This window comes from Pan troglodytes, chromosome 17 (assembly GCF_028858775.2).
Source record: "Pan troglodytes isolate AG18354 chromosome 17, NHGRI_mPanTro3-v2.0_pri, whole genome shotgun sequence".
Lineage (NCBI taxonomy): Eukaryota > Metazoa > Chordata > Mammalia > Primates > Hominidae > Pan > Pan troglodytes.
The window spans coordinates 72569116-72592722 of NC_072415.2; the positions used below are offsets into that span (position 1 = coordinate 72569116).

The window sequence follows — 23607 nt, forward strand, 5'->3', positions numbered from 1 at the left end:
GTTACAGACTAGGAGCGTCCCCAGCAGCGCTCACCCTCAGCCGGCCGGGTCCCGCTGCGCACCTCCGGGCCGCGCGTCCCCACCTGCGCACGGTGCCTCCAGCCTGGGCGTGGGCGCGGCCCGGGATCGCGGCGCCGGGGCCGCAAACCAGCGCCGCCACCCGCGTCCGGACCCAGTCCCCTGTGCGCGACACCTGGCAAAGTTTCACAAGGTGGGAGACAGCCCACCGCCGGCTTTCAGGAAGTGCACTGGGCGGTGAGGACTCGAACGAGCTCGTCCCGGGGCTGGCGCGCTCACTTCGGAGAAACCCCTGCTCCCGGGACGCGTTCACTCCGGCCGCGCAGGCAGCCCGGGCACCACTGGTGGAGGCGGGGCGGCAGCTGGCAAGCAGAGGAGAATCAGGAGTCCAAAGCCGGGCCAGGGCCCTCAGGAAAGGTGAGAGCGGCCGCGTCCCTCCGCTCACGTGGGCCTCGCACGCTCCTCACCGCTCCCGGGCTACCCTCACGCCGCCCCACGGCCCCAGCCCGCGTCCTCCTCCTGCCGAGCACCAGCCTTTAGGACCGCACGGAAGCCGCCGAGAGGGAGGCGGCCGGCCAGCAGTTGGGCGTGGCTTCCTGGAGAAAGGCAGCCCCCCAGGGGGCGGGGAGAGCGACGTCACCGTCGATTCGCGGTGCTGATTGGCGGAGGTGCGGTGCGCGGAGCCCGCAAGCTTCTCCGCCCGGCCCGGCTGCTCCACCTTCTCACCCAGCCGCTCCGTCCTCACCGGCTCGCGAGGGAACAGCTCAGGCACCGCCGCCCCAGCTCAGCGCGGACGGCGGAGAGAGGGAGGCGGAAGGAGGACACCCTCGCTCGCTTGCTCCCACCCGCACCCGGGCTCCCAGAACCGGCGAGGAGCCCAGGGGGAGGAGCCGTCGCGGGCACGCCCCGCCCCCAGCCCGGGAAGACGACGCCAGCGACCCCGCCGGCCGGCCACCGCCCCCCTCGCCGGCCGAGACCCGCCCCCGGCCCCGGCCCTCCCCCGGCGGCATGGAGGGGCCCCGCTCCTGACGGCCGCGCCGCCGCCTCGGCCCGTGCTCCACCTCGCGGCCCCTCCCGCCCGCCCCCGCTCGCATGTCTGCGCCGCCCTAGCCGAGGATGCTGAGGATGAAGCTGCCGCTGAAGCCAACGCACCCCGCGGAGCCGCCGCCCGAGGCGGAGGAGCCCGAGGCGGACGCGCGGCCGGGCGCGAAGGCGCCTTCGCGCCGCCGCCGCGACTGCCGCCCCCCGCCGCCGCCGCCGCCCACGGGCCCGTCGCGGGGCCCTCTGCCGCCGCCGCCGCCGCCCCGGGGACTCGGGCCGCCTGTTGCTGGTGGAGCGGCGGCGGGGGCGGGTATGCCGGGCGGCGGCGGGGGGCCCTCGGCGGCGCTGCGCGAGCAGGAGCGGGTATACGAGTGGTTCGGGCTGGTGCTGGGCTCGGCGCAGCGCCTGGAGTTCATGTGCGGGCTGCTGGACCTGTGCAACCCGCTGGAGCTGCGCTTCCTTGGCTCGTGCCTGGAGGATCTGGCGCGCAAGGACTACCACTACCTGCGCGACTCGGAGGCCAAGGCCAACGGCCTCTCGGACCCGGGGCCGCTGGCCGACTTCCGAGAGCCCGCGGTGCGCTCGCGCCTCATCGTCTACCTGGCGCTGCTGGGCTCGGAGAACCGGGAGGCCGCTGGCCGTCTGCACCGCCTGCTACCCCAGGTGGACTCGGTGCTCAAAAGCCTGCGCGCGGCCCGGGGCGAGGGCTCGCGGGGCGGCGCGGAGGACGAGCGCGGCGAGGACGGCGACGGCGAGCAGGACGCCGAGAAGGACGGCTCGGGGCCGGAAGGCGGCATTGTGGAGCCCCGGGTCGGCGGCGGGCTTGGCTCCAGGGCCCAGGAGGAACTGCTGCTGCTCTTCACCATGGCCTCGCTGCACCCGGCTTTCTCCTTCCACCAGCGGGTCACCCTGAGGGAACACTTGGAGAGGCTCCGCGCCGCGCTCCGCGGGGGCCCCGAGGACGCGGAGGTGGAGGTAGAGCCGTGCAAGTTTGCCGGCCCCAGGGCCCAGGTAAGGCGCACGGAGCCTCCCTGGACTCGCGGTGCGATCGCTGCCCCGGCGGCCTCCCCGGCCTCGCTCTCGGACGCCCCTTGCCCGAGCCCCAGCCCGGCGCAGGTGGCTCGGAATCCCCACCCGGCAGCTCCCAGCGCCAGAGGGCTGAGCTTCGTCTCGCTGGGCCGCTCCGTACCACTCCCCCACCCCACCCCACACCCCGGCAGACACAGCCACCCGCCATCACAGAATGCTCTAGAAGTCCCTTCCGTGCCACGGTGTTGCCACGGAAGACGTGGAGCTCCCCGCCCGGGGCCCCTCTCGGAGGAAAAGTGTCGGGACGTTTTTGGCTCTGAGCATCTCAGCGCTCGGTGCGGGAGCCGCGGGGCGCTGGAGGAACCTGTGCGAGAGCCAGCCGCAGTGAGCCCCGGGCAGCGCCGTCCTTCCCCGCCTGCCTGGCCGGGGCTCCGCCTCCCGTCTCCGGGCTCTGCCGGGCCCTCGGCGGGGTGTCCTGAAGGTGCGCTCCCGGCGAGCTGCCCTTGTCTTTGGCACAGAGGGACTTTTTTTGCCCAGTGTGTGCCTGAGTTAAAAGGGGTCGTACGGGTCCTTGTGGCTTCTGCTCTGAGGGCTTGTGTTCCCAGCAGACATCTGACGTAGAGACCTGCGAATGGATCTGAGATGAGTAGTAACGCAGGTTGTCCGGGGAGAGAAACCTCTTCTAGCGCGGCCTGGGATGCTTTTTCTCTCCGGCACACGCGCTTTCTCACGGGCTTGATTCCTGCCTACAGATTGGGGTTCCGGGATATTTGTTGAGCGTTTACCATAGGCGTTAATGTTGCCCAAAAGAATTACTTAAACACCAAAATGTAGTAGACGAGAATCCAGATAAGACACTTGTCGCAAACATTAAAGATGAATTTTTTTTTACAGCCATGAAAGCAATTTAATGATAATTAGGGTCCAGTGAGTCTTTGAGGAGGACTTTTCCATGGGAAGGTGGGGAGGAGTAGGTTTCAGTAAGAGTGAGAACTGTAAAGTGAGATTATTTGTGGGGTCACAGGCTTTTGAAAGGTGTTGATTTGGATGCCATGTTTTTCAGCTTAGGTGATCTCTAGGAGATAATGGAAAAGGGGATTTTCTCCTCTCCTTGCTTGAACGTTAATTCAGTATATATGTATCTGCTGTCATTCAGTACCCCAGAACTAAAATTGGGCATGGTATTTCACTAGTGGCTTTGTGGACTCAGTACCCGTGGAATCAATGGATTTGGGGCTGGAAGGAATTTAGAGATAATCTAGCCTGAACCCCTCTTTTTTAAAACGACGCTTCTGTGAGGTAACTAACTCATGTTTTGGGACGTATTTTATCAAACTCAGATGTAACGCTAGTGCCCAGCATTATCTCGGTGAGTTTGAAATTTTGTCATCTTCCAGTGCCTGTTTACCACTAGCATGCAGTGCGTGTGCTGATGGTAAAAGCCTCCTCCACTCTTCAGCCTACTCGTTAATTTCCCAAAAGTCCTATATGCCGCACAGCCATTAAGTTTAGAGACAAAAACATGAATTCAGGAACAATGCTTATTTAAAATGTTATTGTAATAACGTACAATATTGTAAAGATAGCCTTAAATTGCAGGTCTAAAGAAAATGTCCCACAGTGGAACCTCGTATCATTCCATTCATACTATTCCAACAAAGGTACTTGATTTCTGATTTTAACTGCTGAAAGTCTTTTTTTCTTTCCCTTTTCTTTCTTTAAATTTTGTTTTTAATAAGCGTGTTGGAGGGCAAGTAGAGGAAGGGGAGGGATGCATGCAGACCAGAGTAATGAGATTTTTATGTTGACCGCAATGCGTGACCTTTTCTGCAACCAGTGAGTGCTGGGAGGGATGGACAAAGTGAGGTTGGGCATCCTGCCATTAACGTCAGCGCATCACTGCTTCTCAGGACGTGTCAAGTGAAGTGGGGGAATAAATCATAGGGGCCGCGTACTACAGGTGACACTGGGCTATTTCTAGATGCGTGGTGTGTGGTGAACTTCTCCAGCAGTTGTTTAGGGTTACCGTAACACATCATTCACATCTCATTAAGTTGTTACGACCCCGCATTTTCTGCTGCTTAGAGTGACCTCCGAGTCCCAGCTGTGGCTTGTTCTGGCCTTGACCTTTTATCTGATGATGGTGCTCCCAGGCTGTCACTCCAGAGGCCGCTGATGTGGGTGGGCTGAGTTAAGCCCTCATTCGCTGCAGTCCGGCCCAGCTGTTCTCGGCCTCCCGCCGCCGCCGCCGGCGCGCACCCGGGGAGGGCGGGCGCACCTCTCCACCGTCAGGGATGAGCCCAAAGCTCGCGCGCCCCTCGCGTGGAGGCGCCGCGACCCGCCTTAGGGGCTCGGAGGTCACGCAACGCCCGCGGCTAGCGCACGGCGATATAGGGTCCGTGCCGCGGGGCTCCTCCCCGCCCCCGCCCTGCAAGATGGCGGCCGCGCGCGCCGCCCACGTGACCGGCGCGCCGGCCCCGCCCCCGGCGCCCTTTTGGCCTCTTCCCGCGGAGGCCAGGCCTTGGGTTAGCGCCGGAGACTTCCAGCCGGACTCGAGAACCACGTGGATGCTGCGCTTGGCCGTACTGGGCCGTGGCGATAACCCTGGTAAAGGGAAATTCGTGTGGCAGCATTTCCCCCGCCCCCCCCCCCGAAAGTAACCTTTTAGACACAAGTATGCAATTTTAATTGGGAGTCATTCTTTTTCTTAACTATTGTCTAAGTGAAGCTCTTTGGTGTGCCAAACGACGTATTTTCAGCCTTACTATTGGTTAACGTAAAGTTAGCATCTTTTTAATTCTCTTTTCTATTAAAGTAAGGGTATACTGGCCCAGGATAGTGCACCTGGCTCTCACAGGACTTCCTTGTATCCAGTACTGAATCAGCTTGTCTATTAAAAAATTTAAAAACTAATGACATTTACAGACAGAACATGTCTTTAATACCAATTTTATGTTACATGCTTTGAAGTTGACTGGGCCCAGCAACTGTTAGTGACATGCCATGGTTACAATGTTAATAGTTGAGGTATAACACGTACACAGGTTGCCGGTAGAATATATACTTTTTAGGCTACATTGGAAATACAGGAAAGCTCAACAAGGATGTTTTGACTTTTAAGAGTAACATTTCTAGAGTTTTTCTATTATTTGGATGACTTTATGGTAAATATTACATTGGATTACAACTTAAATGTCAGCAGTTTTTTTAGGAGGTTTGTACATAAATCTCACGTTCTTCACACAACTGCGGTGGACTGCCAGTAACTTGTACAAAATTCAGCAAATAGGCCAGGGAGCAGTAGTGAAGTCACTCATTAACAGTGTCCTAGGAACTCTGTGTGATTGTTACAATCCTGTGTTAGGAAGTTACAGACTGCTTATATAGCATAGCTGAAAACGCTTGGTTTTTAAAATGGGTGTCTTCCTATTATTAGGAAGCCAAACTGTAAATTGTGTGTTAGCAACAAAAAAAAGCCTATGTATTTTAAAAGGTTTTGTTGCTGTTTCATTGAAAAGACAGGAAGCAAGACAGGCAAGCAATGTTTGCATACTTAAAGACATTCGTTAACTGTTCGGGAAAATGGGTATTCTCATTTTGGAGGTTTAGTCCCCAACTAGCGACACAAAGGTATAAGAAGCATAAAATGTGTAGACGATCATAGTAGTGGTTATTGATTAATATGGTATGACGATTCTCTGGAGGTTGTGTCACCAAGATCTTCAAAGCTTAATTGCTTGACTAACTACCAATGTTTGAATGAAAGATAAAAATGTAAACTTTCGATACTAAGGCACAAAATTATCCTATGTCTTTGTGTTATTTGAACTCACAAAACATATTTGAGTTCATCATTTGAATTCACAAAAATCAAGTAGCCATGAGTCCTTCACTTACTAAAAGTAGTGAATTAAAAAGAAAACCTTGCGGCCAGATGCGGTGGCTCACGCCTGTAATCCCAGCACTTCGGGAGGCCGAGGTGGGCGGATCACGAGGTCAGGAGTTCGAGACCAGCCTGGCCAGTATGGTGAAACCCCATCTCTATTAAGAAAAATACAAAAAAAATTAGCCGGGCATGGTGGCACATGCCTGTAGTCCCAGCTACTCTGGAGGCTGAGGCAGGAGAATCGCTTGAACCTGGGAGGCAGAGGTTGCAGTGAGCCGAGGTGGCCCCACTGCACTCTAGCCTGGGCGACAGAGTGAGACTTTGTCTCGGGAAAACAAAAACAAAACAAAAAAAAACCTTGTTACTTTTTCATAGCGTAGTTTAGTTAGCTAAATTGTACTTGATAGACCAAGTACTTTGATTAACTTTGCAATATAGGAAACATACTGGAAGAAAACTTTTAAAAGAGTTTTAACATCAACGATGCTACTTCAGGATAACTTGAATGTGGATGTGGCAGCCAGAATCCTAGTGAGAGAGTAACTGACTTAAAATGAGAAGGAAAAGGTTGATTGTCAGAATTTCAGTTATTATAGCAGGCACTAAAAAAGATGATTTTTTGGCCAGGCGCAGTGGCTCACGCCTGTAATTCCAGCACTTTGAAAGCCGAGGCAGGTGGATCACCTGAGGTCAGGAGTTAGAGACCAGCCTGACCAACGAGGTGAAACCCTATCTCTACTAAAAATATAAAAATTAGCTGGGCGTGGTGGCAGGCGCCTGTAGTGCCAGCTGCACAGGAGGCTGAGACAAGAGAATTGCTTGAACCAGAGAAGCGGAGGTTGTAGTCAGCTGAGATCACGCCACTGCACTCCAGCCTGGGTGACAGAGTGAGACAACGTCTCAAAAAAAAAAAAAGATGCTTTTTAAAAATGACCAGTTCTAATGCTCACTGGTAATATTAATAAATACCTTTATTTAACTGACCCCTGCTGCTGGGTTATTTGATATTTTAAAGTGAATAGTGTTGTTGGGGCAGTGGGTGCTGACTGAGGCTTCCCTCCCGCCACTCTGGGAGTGTTAGGGTTCAGTGAAGGAGTCCTTAACTTGTAGCATAGTGTCTGGTTGATGGTCTTCAATAAATATTAGCAGTTGCAGGTGAAAGCTCAGCCTTGTGTGGATGGTGGTGGTAGAGAAGTGGGCACAGCATCTTACATACTGAGAATGGGGGCCAGAAACAGCTATGTCTTTCATGGGAAATTTTAGGTTGGTTTGGCTACAGCAAAGAATAAAAGCAGTTCAGTTATAAAAGCCATTTGGAAGAGACTTTTTAGAATATATCAAATAGTGATTATTTTAGTAGGAAATAACTATTAAAATCCTGAGTTCCTTCCCCAGTTACATTTTTCTATGCAGTCATTTTCCAGGTAAGGAGAACTCAGAAAAAGTCTCATGTATACCATGGTGGAAGGCGGGAGCGGGTGCTGGATGTGGAGAGGAAGTACATTCTTTCTCTCAAGTTGACTAAAATATGTCTGTGTGATTTATTTATACATACCCATGGTTTCTACATCCGGGGATTCAACCAACTATGGATCAAAAATATTAGGGAAAAATATTGCACGTGTACTGAACACGTACAGACTTTTTTCTTGTAATCCAAAACAATACAGTATAACAGCTATTTACATAGCATCTATGTTGTGTTAGATATAAGTAATCTGGAGCTATTTAGAGTATACAGGAGGATGTACATAGGTTATACACAAATACTAGGCCATTTTATATCCAGACTGGAGCACTCTTGGATTTTGGTATTGGGAGGTTCTAGTACCAATTCCTCATGGGTATTGGGGGATAATTTTATATGTACTATACATACATGTTGCCTTAACAATTTTTTTGTGTGGAGAAGGGGTCAGGAAGAGTGTCATAGAGGCTATTAGAAGACCTTGAAGAATGATAGCCATGTTAGTAGATCCCTAGGCTTGGAGGGTTACGTTTCAACTCTGCCACTAGCTGTGATAGTTGTCAGCCAGGCCACTTAAATCCCTGAGTCTTACCTGTAAAGTGGGGATAATTTACAGTCTTACCTGTAAAATGGGGATAATAACTTTTGAGGTGATGATTGTATTAATAAGATGTGAAATAATTCACATACTGTCTTGAGCATGCATTCTTTCTTGAGATTAGTGCTCAGTGCATATTTTCCACTAACACAACCTGCAGTGTTTTCAGGAATATGGTTTTTTTTTTTTAACCTAATAAAAATCCTTATAGTGGAGTATTTTGTATATTCTCTGTTACCATCCCTGTGAATACATTGATGTTCGGGAAGGACAGGCAATTGAAAAGGTGGTATTTGAGGCACATTTATTTGGAGCAGTTATTTTATTTTTGTTAGTACTTACTTGTAAAGATGCAGTGTTCTACAGATAAACCCAAAGGAAGGAATTCTGTGAGTCACAGAACATTAAAATAGATATTTTCCTCGTATTGGATTTGGGGATGGGAATGGAGAAAGTGCATGTTTTAGATTTAGATTATTATTAATTATCGTGCAGTTGTAATCTACTTAAATCCTGATCCTGTTTTCACATTTAGCTAGAAAACTATTCTATAACTTAAATCTGTTTTGCACTTTTGTTAAGTTACATGATTCTTTGTTAGTTCAGAGCACAGACTAGAATATAATTAAGAACATTTTTTTACTTTTATAAAAGCTGTTGAATTGGCTTATTTTTAACTTACCTAATATTTTTCTCTTGAGAAATGTTAAGCTAATTTTTTTTTTTTTTAAAGGGAAGCAAAAAGGCCTGTACTACTGTCAAGGCAGACTGAACTTATTTTATTGACTGTGTTTTTCGTTATGGAGGACTGAGTGTGACAGTACTTCTTTTACTTACAAAGAATTCTTTGTCACAAAAGCCTCATTCATCCACTGACATTTTGGGGTTCCTTTCTCTGTAAACAATCAATCTAAAAGGGAAGTGCCTAATCGGGTGTTTATGTTACAGGTGTAGCCTGGCTGGGCCGGGGGTAGTTGGCTTCCTTCTGTTTTTCCTATGCTCTCAGGAACATTTGACCTTTAGTTCCTTTCTAAATGCCTCAGTTCATTAGAAGTGTTTTGTGCTCATTCAATAAGTCATTTATTTGAGGTCAGATTTATATTTTGAAAAGGTCATTTTGGCAAGTTATTTGGTCTTCCCAAAGTCCAGAGTGTCCAGTATAAAGTAGGGATATCATTCCTATCTGTTTCCTATAATTGTTGTGAGGATGAATGTGTTAATGTAAGTGAAAATGCTTGGTAAACAAGAAGGAGATATATGTATTATTCATAGAGCGATTAGCACAATTTGGTTGCAGTGGATGAGTAGAAAAACAGATGTTAGGTGAGGTGCGGTGGCTCACGCCTGTAATCTCAACACTTTGGGAGGCTGAGGCGGAGGGATCGCTTGAGCCCAGGAGTTTGAAGCCAACTCTGACAACTTAGTGAGATCCCCATCTCTACAAAAAGTAAAAAAAAAAAAAAAAAAAAATGTTAGCTGGGTGTGGTGGCAAGTACCTGTAGTCCCAACTACTGAGGAGGCTCCAGCTACTCAGAAGGCTGAGGTGGGAGGATCACTTGAGCCTGGGAGGTCAAGGCTGTAGTGAGCTGTGGTGGTACCGCTGCACTCCAGCCTGAGCAACAGAGTGAGACGCTGTTTCAAAAAGGAGAGAAGAAAGAGGAAAAGAAAGACATTTGAAGAGATAGTAGGGTTGGCTTATAATGAGGGCCTTGAAGGTCATGTTAAAATAATAGGTTGTCAGTAGGTTCCAGTGGGAGCCAGTGAAGGGGTGTGTGTGTGTGTGCGCGCACACACGTGCGCCCTTATGGTGTATATCTCATTGAATGTCAACTGTCACTCTAATGTGAATCTATATAAAAAGAATACATGATTGATTTTTTGAAAATCTTCCAGACTCACTCAGTTCTCTGAATGGTACCATTATGTTTCTAGTCACTCCAAATTACTTGATGACCTTGATCGTCTTCTCCCATCACATCCTGAATACACACTTTCCTCATCCTTGCCTGACACCGTTCTCTGTTGGGACTTTACGCCAAGACTTTTATAGTAGCCTTCTGATTCCCCTGCTTTTTAGCCTTCCCACTTCTAATCGTTTAATACTACTACCAGATATACCTTTCTAAAGCAACATTTAATCATACTATGTTTTCTTTGAGTGACTGATGGACCCTGGCCTCTAATAGGCCTTTAGACTCAAAATCTCCTCCTCCACTCTTTTTTCATATATCCCCCCTTTCATTCTAGGCTGGGTTCATGCCATTGTCTCTTGTATGATGTTTTCTGGAATTGTCCCCGTGGCAGTCTTAAAGGATTATTTGCTGCCACTGAATTTTAGATGCACATATATCGTTGTAATTTTGGTACTTCTGTGATTCTTTGTCTTTTTAACATTTAAAATTGACCTCTCAGGCCAGGTGTGGTGGCTCATGCCTGTAATCCCAGCACTGTGGGAAGCTGAGGCGGGTGGATTGCTTGAGCCCAGGAGTTCAAGACCAGCCTGGGCAACATGGCAAAAACCAGTCTCTACAGAAAAATACAAAAATTACCTGGGCGTAGTGGTGCATGTCTGTAGTCCCAGCTACACAGGAGGCGGAGGCAGGAGGATCACTTGAGCCCAGGAGGATAGCTTGAGTCAGCCTGGAGGATCATTTGAGCCCTGGAGGCAGAGGCTGCAGTGAGCTGAGATCATGCCACTGCACTCCAGCCTGGGTAACAGAGTGAGACCCTGTCTTAAAAATAAGTAAATAAATAAATTTGATCTTTCACACTAGAATTTTAAGTTCCCCAAAGGCTCAGGCATTGTGCCTCATTTTTTTGTCAGTGTTGTATATATCATCATTGCTCAGTCATAATTTCCTGTGTTTGGACTTGGAAAATATATAGCTTTGAAAAATAGGAGGCTGGGTGTGGTGGCTTACACCTGTAATCCCAGCACTTTGGGAGGCCGAGGCGGGTGGATCACTTGAGGTCAGGAGTTCGATACCAGACTGGCCAACATAGTGAAACCCTGTCTCTACTAAAAATACAAAAATTAGTCGGGCGTGTAGTGGGCGCCTGTAATCCCAGTTACTCCTGAGGCTGAGGCAGCAGAATCACTTGAACCCGGGAGGCAGAGGTTGCAGTGAGCCAAGATCATGCCACTGCACTCCAACCAGGGTGACAGAGTCAGACTTCGTCTCAAAAAAAGAAAAAAGAAAAAATACCAATATGATACACTGCTTTAAGATTAAGTATATCGAGTCTGGGCACAGTGGCTCAAGCCTGTAAACCCAGCACTTTGGGAGGCCAAGGCAGGTGGATCACCTGAGGCCAGGAGTTCGAGACCAGCCTGACCAACATAGTGAAACCCTGTCTCTGATTTTAAAAAAATACAAAAATTAGCTGGGCGTGGTGGTGCATGCCTATAATTCCAATTACTCCAAAGGCTAAGGCAGGAGAATCGTTTGAACCTGGGAGGCAGAGATTGCAGTGACCCGATATGGTGACATTGCACTGCAGCCTGGGCAACAAGAGCAAAACTCTGCCTCAAAAAAAAAAAAGACTAAGTATATCAGGCAGTGATTTTGTCTTATTTTGAATTGTACTTACCAGTATTTACTTTATAAAAAAAATTTGCAGTTATATAGGATAGGTACAGTTATTTTGGAAATAAGAGGAATTGTTTGTTTATATAAAAAGCATGGAACAAGTGTAGATTTGAATTGAATCTTCAATGGGTGGATGCTGACTGGCTGTGCTTATTTAATATGCCTTCCAAATCAGACTATTTGCAGCCTAGGCAACATATCAAGACCCCATCTCTAAAAAAAATTAGCCTGGCATGGTGGTACATGCCTGTAGTCCTAGCTACTCAAGAGATGGAGGTGGGAAGATTGCTTGAGCAGAGAGGTCAAGGCTGAAGTGAGCCATGATTGCGTTGCTGCGCAATCCAGCCTGGGAGACAGAGGGAGATCCTGTCTTAAAAAAAAAAAAAAAAATCTGATTATTTCTACTCCCTGTGTTAATTGAGCTTTTGTGTGTGGGTGCATAAATTGGTGCAGACCTAGCAGTGACATTTTGATAGGATGGAAAAGTCATATATTAACCTATTTTCTTATTGCTTGGATAGTTGATGGTAGGTAGCCTGTAGTGTTTGATCTCCAGTTTATGATCTACTTGAGGGGTGGTGTGAGTCAGATGTAGAATTGGGGTAGTGCCTTGTGTGATTGGAAAGATAATTAAACTTTGGTCACTGAAGTGAACACTCTATAACATAAATGTTGGGGAATTTTTATGTTTCTTGTTAGAAATGTCTAAATTGGGATGTGTCCCGTAGTACAGTTGATTTTTGTCTTGGGTATCAAATGATTGAAATTCACTGGTGGTCCTAAATGGGAGACGGCATGGTCACATGTGAACCAAATGCTGTAATGTTTGGGAGTATTTGCTTGAGAAGAGGTCATCCCTCATACAGAGAGGTTGTGGCATTGAGTATTGAGTCGTTTTATTAGTTTGGGAAAATTGCCCATTCCATAATAACTAGTGGTGTGAAACACAAGTCCTAATGCAGTGTTGGCAACACTATATAGTAAATCAGTTACTGCCGTAGATCCTTCTTATGTTCTATAAGCTTATGTTTCTACAAGGTTCCAAGAATGTTTTTGCACTGGGGGTGAAGCAGTGGCTCTGCTGCAGGTGCTAGAAGGCATGGAAGTTCCTTCCAGCTTCTGAGTCCAGGCTCACATCCTTCCTGACGACCCCTTGGCCTCCCTCCCTCATCTCTCGTGGGGCGAGACTGCGACAGCGAAGGCAGAGTCAGATGTGGGCTGGGGAGGAGATGTGCGCTTCTCTAGATCCTTGTGCACTCATGCATGCATTCTTTTCACCTCACCCCAGAACACCCTGATGTGGGGATTTAAAGATGTGGGGGCTGCTGGCCCAGGGATATAGCAATTTCTGGATCATCTTCCTAGTTCTAGGGTTAAAAGATGTTTTCCTTCTGTAGTGAGAGCATGTTGGCAAAGGAAGCACAGATGCCGGTGCTGAAGGAGGAGACCTATCAATCTGCCTATTTAAAGAACAGAATTACCCCCAAACTTAGTGGTGTAAAACAATGACCATTTTATTACCATCTCTCACAGTTTTGTGGGTGAGGGATTTAGACAGATAACTATAGTGAAGAGTTTGTCTCTGTTCTAGGGTGTCTGGGACACAGCTGGGGCCCAGATGGCACCCCTAGACCCCTCTCCTCTCTCCACGTGGTCCATCAAGTGCGGCTGCCAGGAGAAGTGCATGTCTCCTGTGGTGTCTCAGGACTCCAAGCCCAAGTGTCCAGGAGGCCCAGGGCTGAGGCTTCCTAGGACCTAACTCTAGAAGAGCATCACCACCAGCACATTCTAAAGCCAGCCTAGATCCACTGGGTGGGGAATTTGTTCCACTTTTCAGCGGGAGGAATATTAAATAATTTTTAGCTACCTTTAATCTGCCACGGAAGCTTAATAGAATGTCATTATATATTGCTGTTAATTTTCTAAGTCTCATTTGACAATTGGGAAAACTTCAGAAGAAGTTAGTGAATTTGGTTTTAAAAAATAAAAAACTCTTACTGCTGTGTTATTATATTTGGAATATCTTGGATTTTTAAATTTATAGTCTATATCGAGGGACTACAAGAACCATGTAGAATATTGTTAGACGAACTAAAACTCCATCTATGACCTTTGTTCTAATGGTATGTTTTCAGAGAAGAGTTTTTAAGGATGTCCAGCTACTTGGCTGTTTCACAAGGTCCCCACAGTTAAGAAATCTCAAGTATGTAATTGTGATGGGTCTACGTGTGATCTGTGGCAAAACCATCTAGACCACCTGAACCACATGCTGTGTAGGTTTGTGCTAACCAGTAGCTCTTGAGGCAAGCGATAGGACAGAAGAAGCTCTGCCTCAGGCGAGTTAAGAAAGGAGAATGCACTCCTACTAAAGTTCTTTGTGTGCTTGTGCGTGTTTTTGCAGGCTTAGAATCTTTAAACCCTGCTTTCTTGATACAAACACAAAAAGTCTCCACTTTTCTCGTGGTCCTGACACTTTTCTCCAACTAGTCTTTGTAAAATACTGATTCTGGCATTTCATCTGTTCTGCATTTTCATGGGAATCTGAACTTAACAGATAAAGTGGGTGCCATTCCTCTTTATATGATTCCATTAAAGAAGGAGTTCTCAGATTTTATGCTACCCTTCCCCCTAAGGAAAGTAAAGAGGGAGTGCAGGGCAGACAGCATCGCCGAGCAGCCACCCACCATTGGGGCTGCCGATTCTCATCTCCAGCTCATGCAGCGTTACATGAGTGAGTTTAGTAATAGCTTCTAAACATAGTCTACGTGATTTTATAGCATTGATACATGCTGAGACTTGGAGGAGAAAATAAACATTTAATTAGTAGATATTTCATGGGTTGATGAACTTAGGACTTTGGATAGAAACTCAAACTTCATTTTTCTCCCTAGGTTATTAAACAGGAGGTTACTTGGTTAAATTGGGTTCATAAAGTTAACTTCAGACTTCAAAAATGTGATTTTGATTGTGAAGCAAACTACTTTCATACAGTTGCTTCAATTTAATGTTTGTGGAGGCAGTGTGATCATTTCCATTTTTAGTTTTTATTGTGATATAAAATATATAGCATAAAATTCTCATTTTCTCCTTTTTAGTGTACGGTTCAGTAGCATTAAGTACGTTCCCGTTGTCGTGAGTCATCACCACTGTCTCCAAACATTCTATCATCCCAAACAGAAATGCTATACCCATTTAAAAAATAACACCCTATTCCCTCCAGTACCTGGTAACTACTATTCTACTTTTTTTGTTTGCTTTAGAGACAGGGTCTTGCCCTGTTGCCCAGGCTGAAGTGCAGTGGCGCAATCATGGGTCACTGCAGCCTTGAACTCCTGGGCCCAAGCAGTCCTCCCATCTAACTAGGACTACAGGCACATACCACCACTTCTGGCTAACAAAAAAAAAAAAAATTCTTTTGTAGCGATAGGATCTTGCAATGTCGCCCAGTCTGGTCTTGAAATACTTGCCTTATGTGATCCTCCCACCTTGGCCTCCCAAAGTGCTGGGATTGCAGGCGTGAGCTACCACACCTAGCCACTATTCTACTTTCTTTATCAACTTGACTATTCTAGGTATCTCATATAAGTGGAATCATGCTGTATTTGTTCTTTTGTGTCTGGCTTATTTCACCTAGCATACTCTCTTTGGGATTCATCTAAATCCTATTATGTATCAGAATTGCATTCCTTTTTAAGGCTGAATCATAGGTAATTGGATGTGTACACCATATTTTGTTTATCTGTTCATCCATTGATGGGTTTTGAGTTTACACCTTGTGGCTATTGTGAATAACTGCTATGAACACTGATGTACAGATTATGTTTGCATTTCTGCTTTCAGTTCTTTTGGGTGTATCTTAGAAGTGGAATTGCTGGGTCATAAAATAATTCTGTGTTTAATATTTTGAGGAACTGCCTGACTGTCTTCAACAGTAGCTATACTATTTTTGTTTCCACCATCAATGTGTAAGGGTTCCATTTTCTTCATGTCCTTGCCAACACTGTCTTTTTTAATAATAGTCATCCTAATGGGTATAAAGTGGTATCTTCTTATGCATCTCACTAATGAAAACATTTTTTTCATATTTTGCATTAGTTTACATTTGAAAGTATTGCTTTAAATTTGTGAACTATATATGAGCAATGTAGAGAAATATTTCGCTTTAGGCAATGGTTGACTGGCCAGGTACAATGACTCACACCTGTAATTCCAGCACTTTGGGATGCCGAGTTGAGAGGATCACTTGAAGCCGGGAATTTGAGGCTGCAGTGAGCTATGATCATGCCGGTGTACTTCAGTCTGGGCAACAGAGAGAGACCCTGTCTCAAAAAAAAAAAAAAAAAAAAAAAAAGAAAGAGTTGGTTAACCTATTCACCCAAGCTTCTTCCAGTTAACACAACTATTTGAGAGGATTATATAGCACTTTATTTTCTTTGTTTTTTAAAGTATTTACAGCAATATTAAAATTTTTGAGAAGCAGAATCTCTCGTGGGTAAATGTGGTTTTACATTTTATAATAAAATATATGGTCTGGGTTAGGATATGTGTGGTTTTGTTATTAAAATAATTCATATCTGCATTTTTAAAAAACCAGTCGCATTGAAAATTGGTAAAGGCTATCAGGCCAAGTGTTTCAGAAGTTGGATGTTGACTGAAGAGGTCTGTACTCTCCTTATTAAATGGTTTTAGGTAGACAGTCTTTGTTTCCTTGGGTTTCTAAATAAAGGAAGACAGACTAGAAGGCAGAAGTTTAGCTCCCAAAAGTATATAATGTGCTCTGTTCTCATAAACAGAGCAATTCATACTTACTGTCGGGTCGGGGTGCGTGATTAGACAGCAGAACAAAATATTTTTAAATTGAGATTTGTGGGGAGCTTAGGGTCTTCTATTTGCCTAATTTTTTACAGAAAAAAATATTAATGTATGTTTACTGCAGATTTGTAAAATCATAATTGATTCTTAAAACCAAGTTGATTTTGATATGAGTAGTGTTTTGAGATTCTGCACATAAAGGGAGGGGATAAGGTGCGAGTTGTAATAAAAAACTGTCATAAGGCTATTTATTTACTTACTTAATCAATATGATGTTGTAACAGTTTGTACGTGACAGTGCTTGATTTCTGGCGAGCTGTTTGTAAGTTTGGCATCACCTTTATTACTCCAAGCATCGGATCTAGGAGTCAAAGTTACTCCGGTTCACTAGTGATTGGCTGAGCAAACTCAGTTAGGTTTAGAGCACCCAGTTGCTGTTAGATGACTGAACCTTAATGGTAAACTCCCTGCCTGTACATATTCTTGTTTCGAAATCCTTGGCATGTATTGATGATACCTTTCATAAGACTTTTTCCTAGTAAAGCATCTTTTTAGACTGTTATTAAAACCAAACAATGAATAAAAATGGTGTAGTGATTCTTGTAAAAAGTACACATGCCGTTCCCTATGGAGGATTAGTGTAAAGGGCACCATTTGTTATGTGTTCCTTTGATTTGGATTCAGAATTGACATCATTGGCAACTCTGTATATTATTAAGCAATTTCCTGTGTCCCAAGAAAGCTAGGACAGTCAATAATTAATAGAGTGCTCATCTTCTGCTTGCGGCTCTCACACTGTGCCTTTGTGCCCATAGTGTGCAGTCACCTATTGGACCTCTAAAAATTGCCAGTAAAATGGTTGTTAGTAAAACGAGAAGACCTAAATCTGTGATTATTACTCTTAGTCCATGGTGTGAGTTAACATATCTCCCTCTTTCTCATCTAGAACAACTCTGCTCATGGTGATTACATGCAAAATAACGAGAGCAGCTTAATAGAGCAAGCTCCAATACCTCAGGACGGACTTACCGTGGCACCTCACAGAGCTCAGCGAGAAGGTATGCTCTCTTTTTTGTAAACTTAAAGCATTAATACATCAAAAGATTACAGGGTGCTCTTTACGCTGATTAACTCTAAACTTTTTACTCTCCTTTTTGAAGTGGAGAAGTCCTACTGGTCCTAGGCTTCACTCAAGAGCCAGTCCTCCTAGTTCTGCCATCTGCACGCTGGGTGTTTCCTGCGCCACAGCCCTGCTTGTCCTAGCACGCACGCAGTCATTCTGCTCTGTAGTCCATTGTCTCGGCTGAATCTTAAACCTGGTTGCATGCTTCTGGGGGGCAGAGACCCCCAGAGTATTTAGTATAGTGCTTTATTTGCAGAATTGAGCTCAGTGTCTACTGAGAAAATGAATTTTATACAAGTTCTCTGTAAGAGTAAATAAGTTACTTACAAATCCATTCTTCCTGCAATAATGCAGTTTTTAAGAGGGCTGGAATGAATGGGTGGAAGGACATTGCCATCTGAACAGGAATGAATTCAAATTATTCTTTCCTCTTTGCATTTGGGGAGCCATTAACCTGTGCTGGGAGAGAAACTGAAATAGAAAATGTAGACTGCCATCTGGGCTTTAAAAGAGCCAAGGATATATGATAAGCTTCACACTCAGTTATAACAATTTTGAATTTATGTCATTATATCTCCTTTTTTTTTTTTTACCAGTAATAATCCTTTTTGTGTAATACATTTTTCCTCACAGAGGAAAAATAGGTCTGAATTTTTAATGTTGAACATAAGTGTTTATATAATGACCACTTCTATTCAAGACGATCACGGTACTCCTATCTTCCCAACTAAAGTACTTTAATCAGACTACTTCAGCTAAGCTCATTGAACATACGAATAACCTGAAGTGGAGTTGGTTTTACAATGAAGGTCCTTTTTTTAAATAAAAATATTTTAGAAGAACGTAGAGATTATATCAAAATGCTGACAATTAACTGTAAAGGTGGTACTGTAGATTATTTTTCTTGTATTCCTACTTCTTAAAAAGTGTAATACATGCTTTTTAGTTTTAATTTATGAGGGTTGGGGGTACTTTCACTATGGCCATTCCTCATCACATACTCTTGTCTTCTCTTACCTTGATTCTGGTAGCCAACACCAGACAGAACTTGAAATTATCGCTGAAGCTGTGTTCCCATGTCCTGTAATGTCATAGTGGCTTTTTCTGCTAAGCAAAACTGGGTTCTGACCAAACAAAACCCAAGATCCCCTACCTTTGAGGGGACCAATGATTTGCAGAAGTAGAGCTGCTTTATTTCTGAATATAAGATTAGTTCAGAAGATTTTTGTTGAATGGCGTCATCCTTTAACTTAATATAACAGCTTTTGGAAACAGCATACCCTCCCATCACCACTTTGGCTCTTATCCTATTGCACAGTTCTAAGGAGTTACAGGCTTTTGCCTGGCTTTTTGAGATTTTCCGTTGTTTCCATCCTCAACATTTCTGGCCCGCAAAGGGGAAACTGGCCCACAAGCAGGCCACCAAACACTATATATTTGGGAAGTTGACACAAAATACTGGTAATGTTATATCCTTTGTTTATTATAAGTGTCTTTTCCCCTGTGTATTTCTGTATCTTATGCTTCATGCCTTCTCACTGCCCACCTTCCGTGGTCTTTTAACAGTCTTACTCCTCCTCTATGCTTTTGTCACTTTGTGTATTCCACTTTGTCTATTTTAACTTCTTCCTCTAAGGCAAAATGAATGAATGCCCCTTTTTTCCTCCATCTCCTGCTCTCCTGAATCCAACAGTGTACCCCCCCCCCCACCCATTCTGTTGAGTTACTTTCCTAACCTCTTCTCTGTAACCTTTAGCATATTCATTATCAGCCTGATATTACCTCCCTCATTATCCTGAAAGTGTGGTTTCTTCTGTTCATACCCTGAACAGCAGTGTCTTTAAGTCCTTAGAGTAGAGTACACTTCGTAGATTGGCTCTTTTGAAATTGATTTATTTCCTAAGGTGGTACTTTTATTAAAGGTGTTGTAAAATGGATAGTTGGGGGATTTATACATTTGCTTACTTCATGAATAAACTGATTATCTAGTTCAATTCAGAGTGTTTTAAAGTTTAATATAATTTATGTTTACTATTTTATCTCTGTAATGTGAAAAAATTTTGCCACAATGAACGTTTATTATAATGTTCAGTTTATATTTATCATTATATGATATTGAGGGTTACATTTGAGAAAAATAATTTTTAAATTCCTCAGCTTGGTATATTACTTTTGAGTAGTTTTTTAAAAAAATTAAATGTAAAACTAGATATTTTGTAGTTTATACCTACTATGTATTAATAATTGAAAGAACCATATTTAGTTGATATTAAAATGCCGTATTTGTGGTAATCTGAATAACAAGTTGGAAGATTATCATTTGGAAAAATATTTTAATTGCAGGTACCTTTTATTTTTATCCTTAAAATCTTTGGTGTTAATAGAGTGTTTGAATTTACTTAAACACTCAGCATGTCGTATGGGTATAGAAAAAAAAATTTTTCATGGGTGGATGGCACATTGCTATGCTTCTAGTTTTTTTGTCTTTTTTTTTTATTTCATGATTTAAGACCAGTCATAAAGATGAAAGTGAGTAGCTTAATTGTTAAGCACTTGTCAACTTTTAGGGTTACTTTAGGTAAGTGAAATGTGTCGATAGTCTTTGTAGCACAAGTCAGCGTGTGTTTTTTTCTTTCAGCTGTACACATTGAGAAGATAATGTTGAAAGGAGTCCAGAGAAAAAGAGCTGACAAATACTGGGAGTACACTTTCAAAGTAAGCCATTTTCCCCACAAAAGATACCTCACGTGCTGTGCTCAATGATCTTTAGGAAAACTTGTGGCAGGTTTGCTAATTTAAGGGAAAAGGTATATATGTTTGTTTTTAATTAAGAGAATGTACTGTTTTTTATCATATACTACTGCATGGTTTGCCAAGTTTTTTTGAAGTTACATCACATTAAAATAACCCTGGCTATTTTATTAAAAAGAAGTAAGAGCCTTAGATTTAGGGACGCAATTAAGATGTAAGATACATCTTTAAAAATGCCATTGTGTTTTAAGTCAAGATCACAGGCATCGTCTTTCCTGGCATTGTTCTCCCTGGTATTTTCCTCCTCCTCTTTGTTCTCTGTGACGCTTTTATTGCCACTGCATTGCCCTGTCTTCTTACCCATGATTGGTTTTGGTGCCCGTCCTTTCCACAGCTGGGATTAGCTGTAGAGCCCAGCTCTGATTCTGTGCTCCCAGGCGAAGACTTTGCATGTCTTCTTCTTGCCCGTCAGCTGTATCGGGAATTCCTTGTCCACATCTTCCTTACTTCTCCCTGCTTGAGCTACGCCTTTTCTCCTCAGGTTGGATGGCACGCACCCTGAAGCCAGGTGGAACCATGCCACGTTTTTGTGAATCCTCACTTCAGTTCCTCTCCAAAGGCATTGCTTGCCAAATTTTGGCTGTCCCTCTCTCATGGAGTTATTTCTGACCCTCCACTAGAATGTTTTCTCCTTCATCCATGGTACTCTGCCCTCGTACCTTTCACAGATCTTTCCAGTAGATATTCTCATGGAGAGCATGAATCTTCATTCTTCATCCTCAGCCATCCCACCACTTGCTCGTTGAATGAATTTCCAAACTCCAGCTTTGCTTTAAGGGAGAAAGATCCTCAGTTTGCAGAATTTCAGCCCTCATCTCCTGGTGTCTTACTGCGGCATGCGTCTCACTCTTTACTCTCCACGCTCAGTCAGGCTGCCTCTTTTGCTGCTGGAGCTCACAGCTTGCCTTCCTAAAGGCTTCACTGTCCTCTTGCCTGAAATGCTCTTCCCCCATTTCCCCAGACCGAGGACAGGCCACCTTCTGGCTCTAAAGCTCCCTCCTCCGAGATCCTTCTTGACACCCCAGTTCATGTGCATCTCCCCGTTCTTGTACCATGCCCTATGCGTTTTCTTCAAAGCACTGATCACTGATGGAAATTCTTATATATTCACTTGGCTTTGATCTGTCTCCTGCACTAGCCTGTGAACTCAGTCAGCGGAGACTTAACTGTCTTGTCCATTTCTGCATCCCTGACACAAGAGTCAGAACAGTGCCCAACACAAGTAGCTGCTCCACAAACATTTGAATACTATCACTTAAGAAATGTAATGTGCCAGTAAAGTAAATAAATGTGCCAGTTAATAAAGATACCAATTTTAGACTTGTAGATAAAATTTTATGTATTTTTTAACTATCTGATTACTTATAAGTTGGTAAGGCCTAGACAGTAGCATAGTGCAAATATTTATTTAGCTCAAATAATTATAGGGTAGAAATTTTTAGGGGGCCACAGTTGAGTCCACATGAAAAGCATTGAGGAGGTAGTGGGTATGGGGTAGCACAAGAGATGTCAGTTCTGACTCTTGCAACCTACTTAGAGTCACACACCTCAGTAACCTAACTTGTTTGAACTTAAGTTTCTCCATCTCAAAATGGAAGTCATCATACCTGGCCCTAGCATCTTAATAGGATTTTAAAGATTGAGATAAAGATGAAATCTCTTCGAACCATAAATTCCATAAAAATATGAAATGGTACTACCAAAGAAGGCAGTAAACTCTAGTTATTTCTCTTAAGGGTGTATACCTAATAAGTTTCAGGAGATAGAATTTTTATCTTTTGAGTGGCAAAGATTTGTACTGTCAAAAGTGTCATTTTAGAGTTCTGTAAGTTCATAGAAAATAACATATATCCCCTTTCTGAAAAATTACTAAACATAATCACATTTTCAGATAGGTTTTAAAAAGTGCCATTTTGAAAAGAGTTATTAGAACGTTTTTGAGTAGCGTATGTCAATGTGCAGTTAATTTTACTAATTTTGAAATTATGACAATGCCAGATTAACTTTATATTTCTAACTGTTAATCTTAGTAAAATTTAAGTAAGGCCCTTTGTTTTTGCACATGGCTTTTTTTCTAGCCGGTTCCTGCCTAAGGAATAACCATATAATATGTGTGTTTTTTTTAAATCAGGTAAATTGGTCTGATCTTTCAGTCACAACAGTAACAAAAACCCACCAAGAACTACAGGAATTTCTACTGAAGGTAAAATATAGATTTTGTTGTTAAAATGATTTTTATATAATATACAGAATCCAGAAACCTCAACGTCAAAAAAACACCAGGAAAATTAAAACATACAGATAAAGGTTGGCTCAGAACTCTAAATGAACATTAGCTGTGGAAAACGTCATGTTATTCTAAACATGTTTTCTTACCTGACATTACCAACATAAGGAAATGACGAAGGGATTTCTACATTTAAAAAAAATGGAGACCGGGTGCGGTGGTGTGCACCTGTGATCCCAGCACTTTGGGAGGCCGAGGTGGGAGGATCATGTGAGGCAGGATTTCCAAGACCAGACTGGGCAACTTAGTGAGACCCTATCTCTATTTGAAAAAAAAAAAGGAACCCTGTTCCTAGTTTCCTGCAGAGATGTGCGTCATTGGTGGCTGCTTGCAAAGGGACTTCTTAGTAGAGAATGTGTCTGCAGAACCAGATGAGGCTTGCTTCTGCTTGGTGGGAGTTCTCAGACTTCACAACTATTCAGCTGTGCACTTCCCTGAAATAGTTCTCCATTTCTTCCTTCTTTGAGTTCCAGCTCCTCCCCACCTCACCCCCCATATGATAGAATCTCCAAACTACTGGGAATAAGAAGATAATAGAAACATCTTATTACAGACTTGCCAGAGGTGAAAGGTATCTTAGATCATTTTGTTCAAACCATCACCTGTTTCTTTTATACTAATCTGATTTTATTGAAAAGTGAATAGTTAGAAATACATATCAAAAGGAGAGAATAGGTATAAATGGTTGATAAATTATTCTTTCTCAGTAAGCAAATATTTTAAAATTTATTGTTAGTAGAGAGATAAAGCAGAAAGTCCAGAAACAAAACATTCCCAACTGACTTACTAAGTTTTGGTTACAAGTGTAGTTATTAAACATATAACATACGATATTATGAGGCTAGTGCTAGTTTTAGGTTGTCTGCTTGTCACCATAAGTGTGTTCTTTTCAGATCATTCTTAAATCTATGAGAGACTTTTATTCATCAACTTGTAGAGCTTTG

General features: G+C 44.1%; 1 protein-coding gene across 12 annotated transcripts in view; it reads left to right on the plus strand.

Annotated features, from left to right (window-relative positions):
- The first annotated feature begins 734 nt into the window (after window positions 1–734).
- The window catches only part of ZCCHC2 (zinc finger CCHC-type containing 2), a 63958-nt gene continuing 41085 nt past the window's right edge, over window positions 735–23607 (plus strand). For 4 of the 12 annotated variants that reach the window (XR_010151977.1, XR_010151976.1, XM_016933834.4 and 1 more), the window contains exons 1-4: window positions 1109–2070; window positions 17389–17500; window positions 20204–20280; window positions 22508–22579. Coding sequence is in view for 7 of the 12 variants with exons in the window: in XM_016933834.4 (XP_016789323.3) it covers window positions 1135–2070; window positions 17389–17500; window positions 20204–20280; window positions 22508–22579 (1197 nt within the window). In the remaining 5 variants the exon portion in view is untranslated. Of the gene's footprint in view, window positions 2071–17388; window positions 17501–20203; window positions 20281–22507; window positions 22580–23607 lie in introns of all 12 variants that reach the window. The other 8 variants (XR_010151978.1, XM_003315921.7, XR_010151980.1 and 5 more) reach the window with 6 other exon arrangements.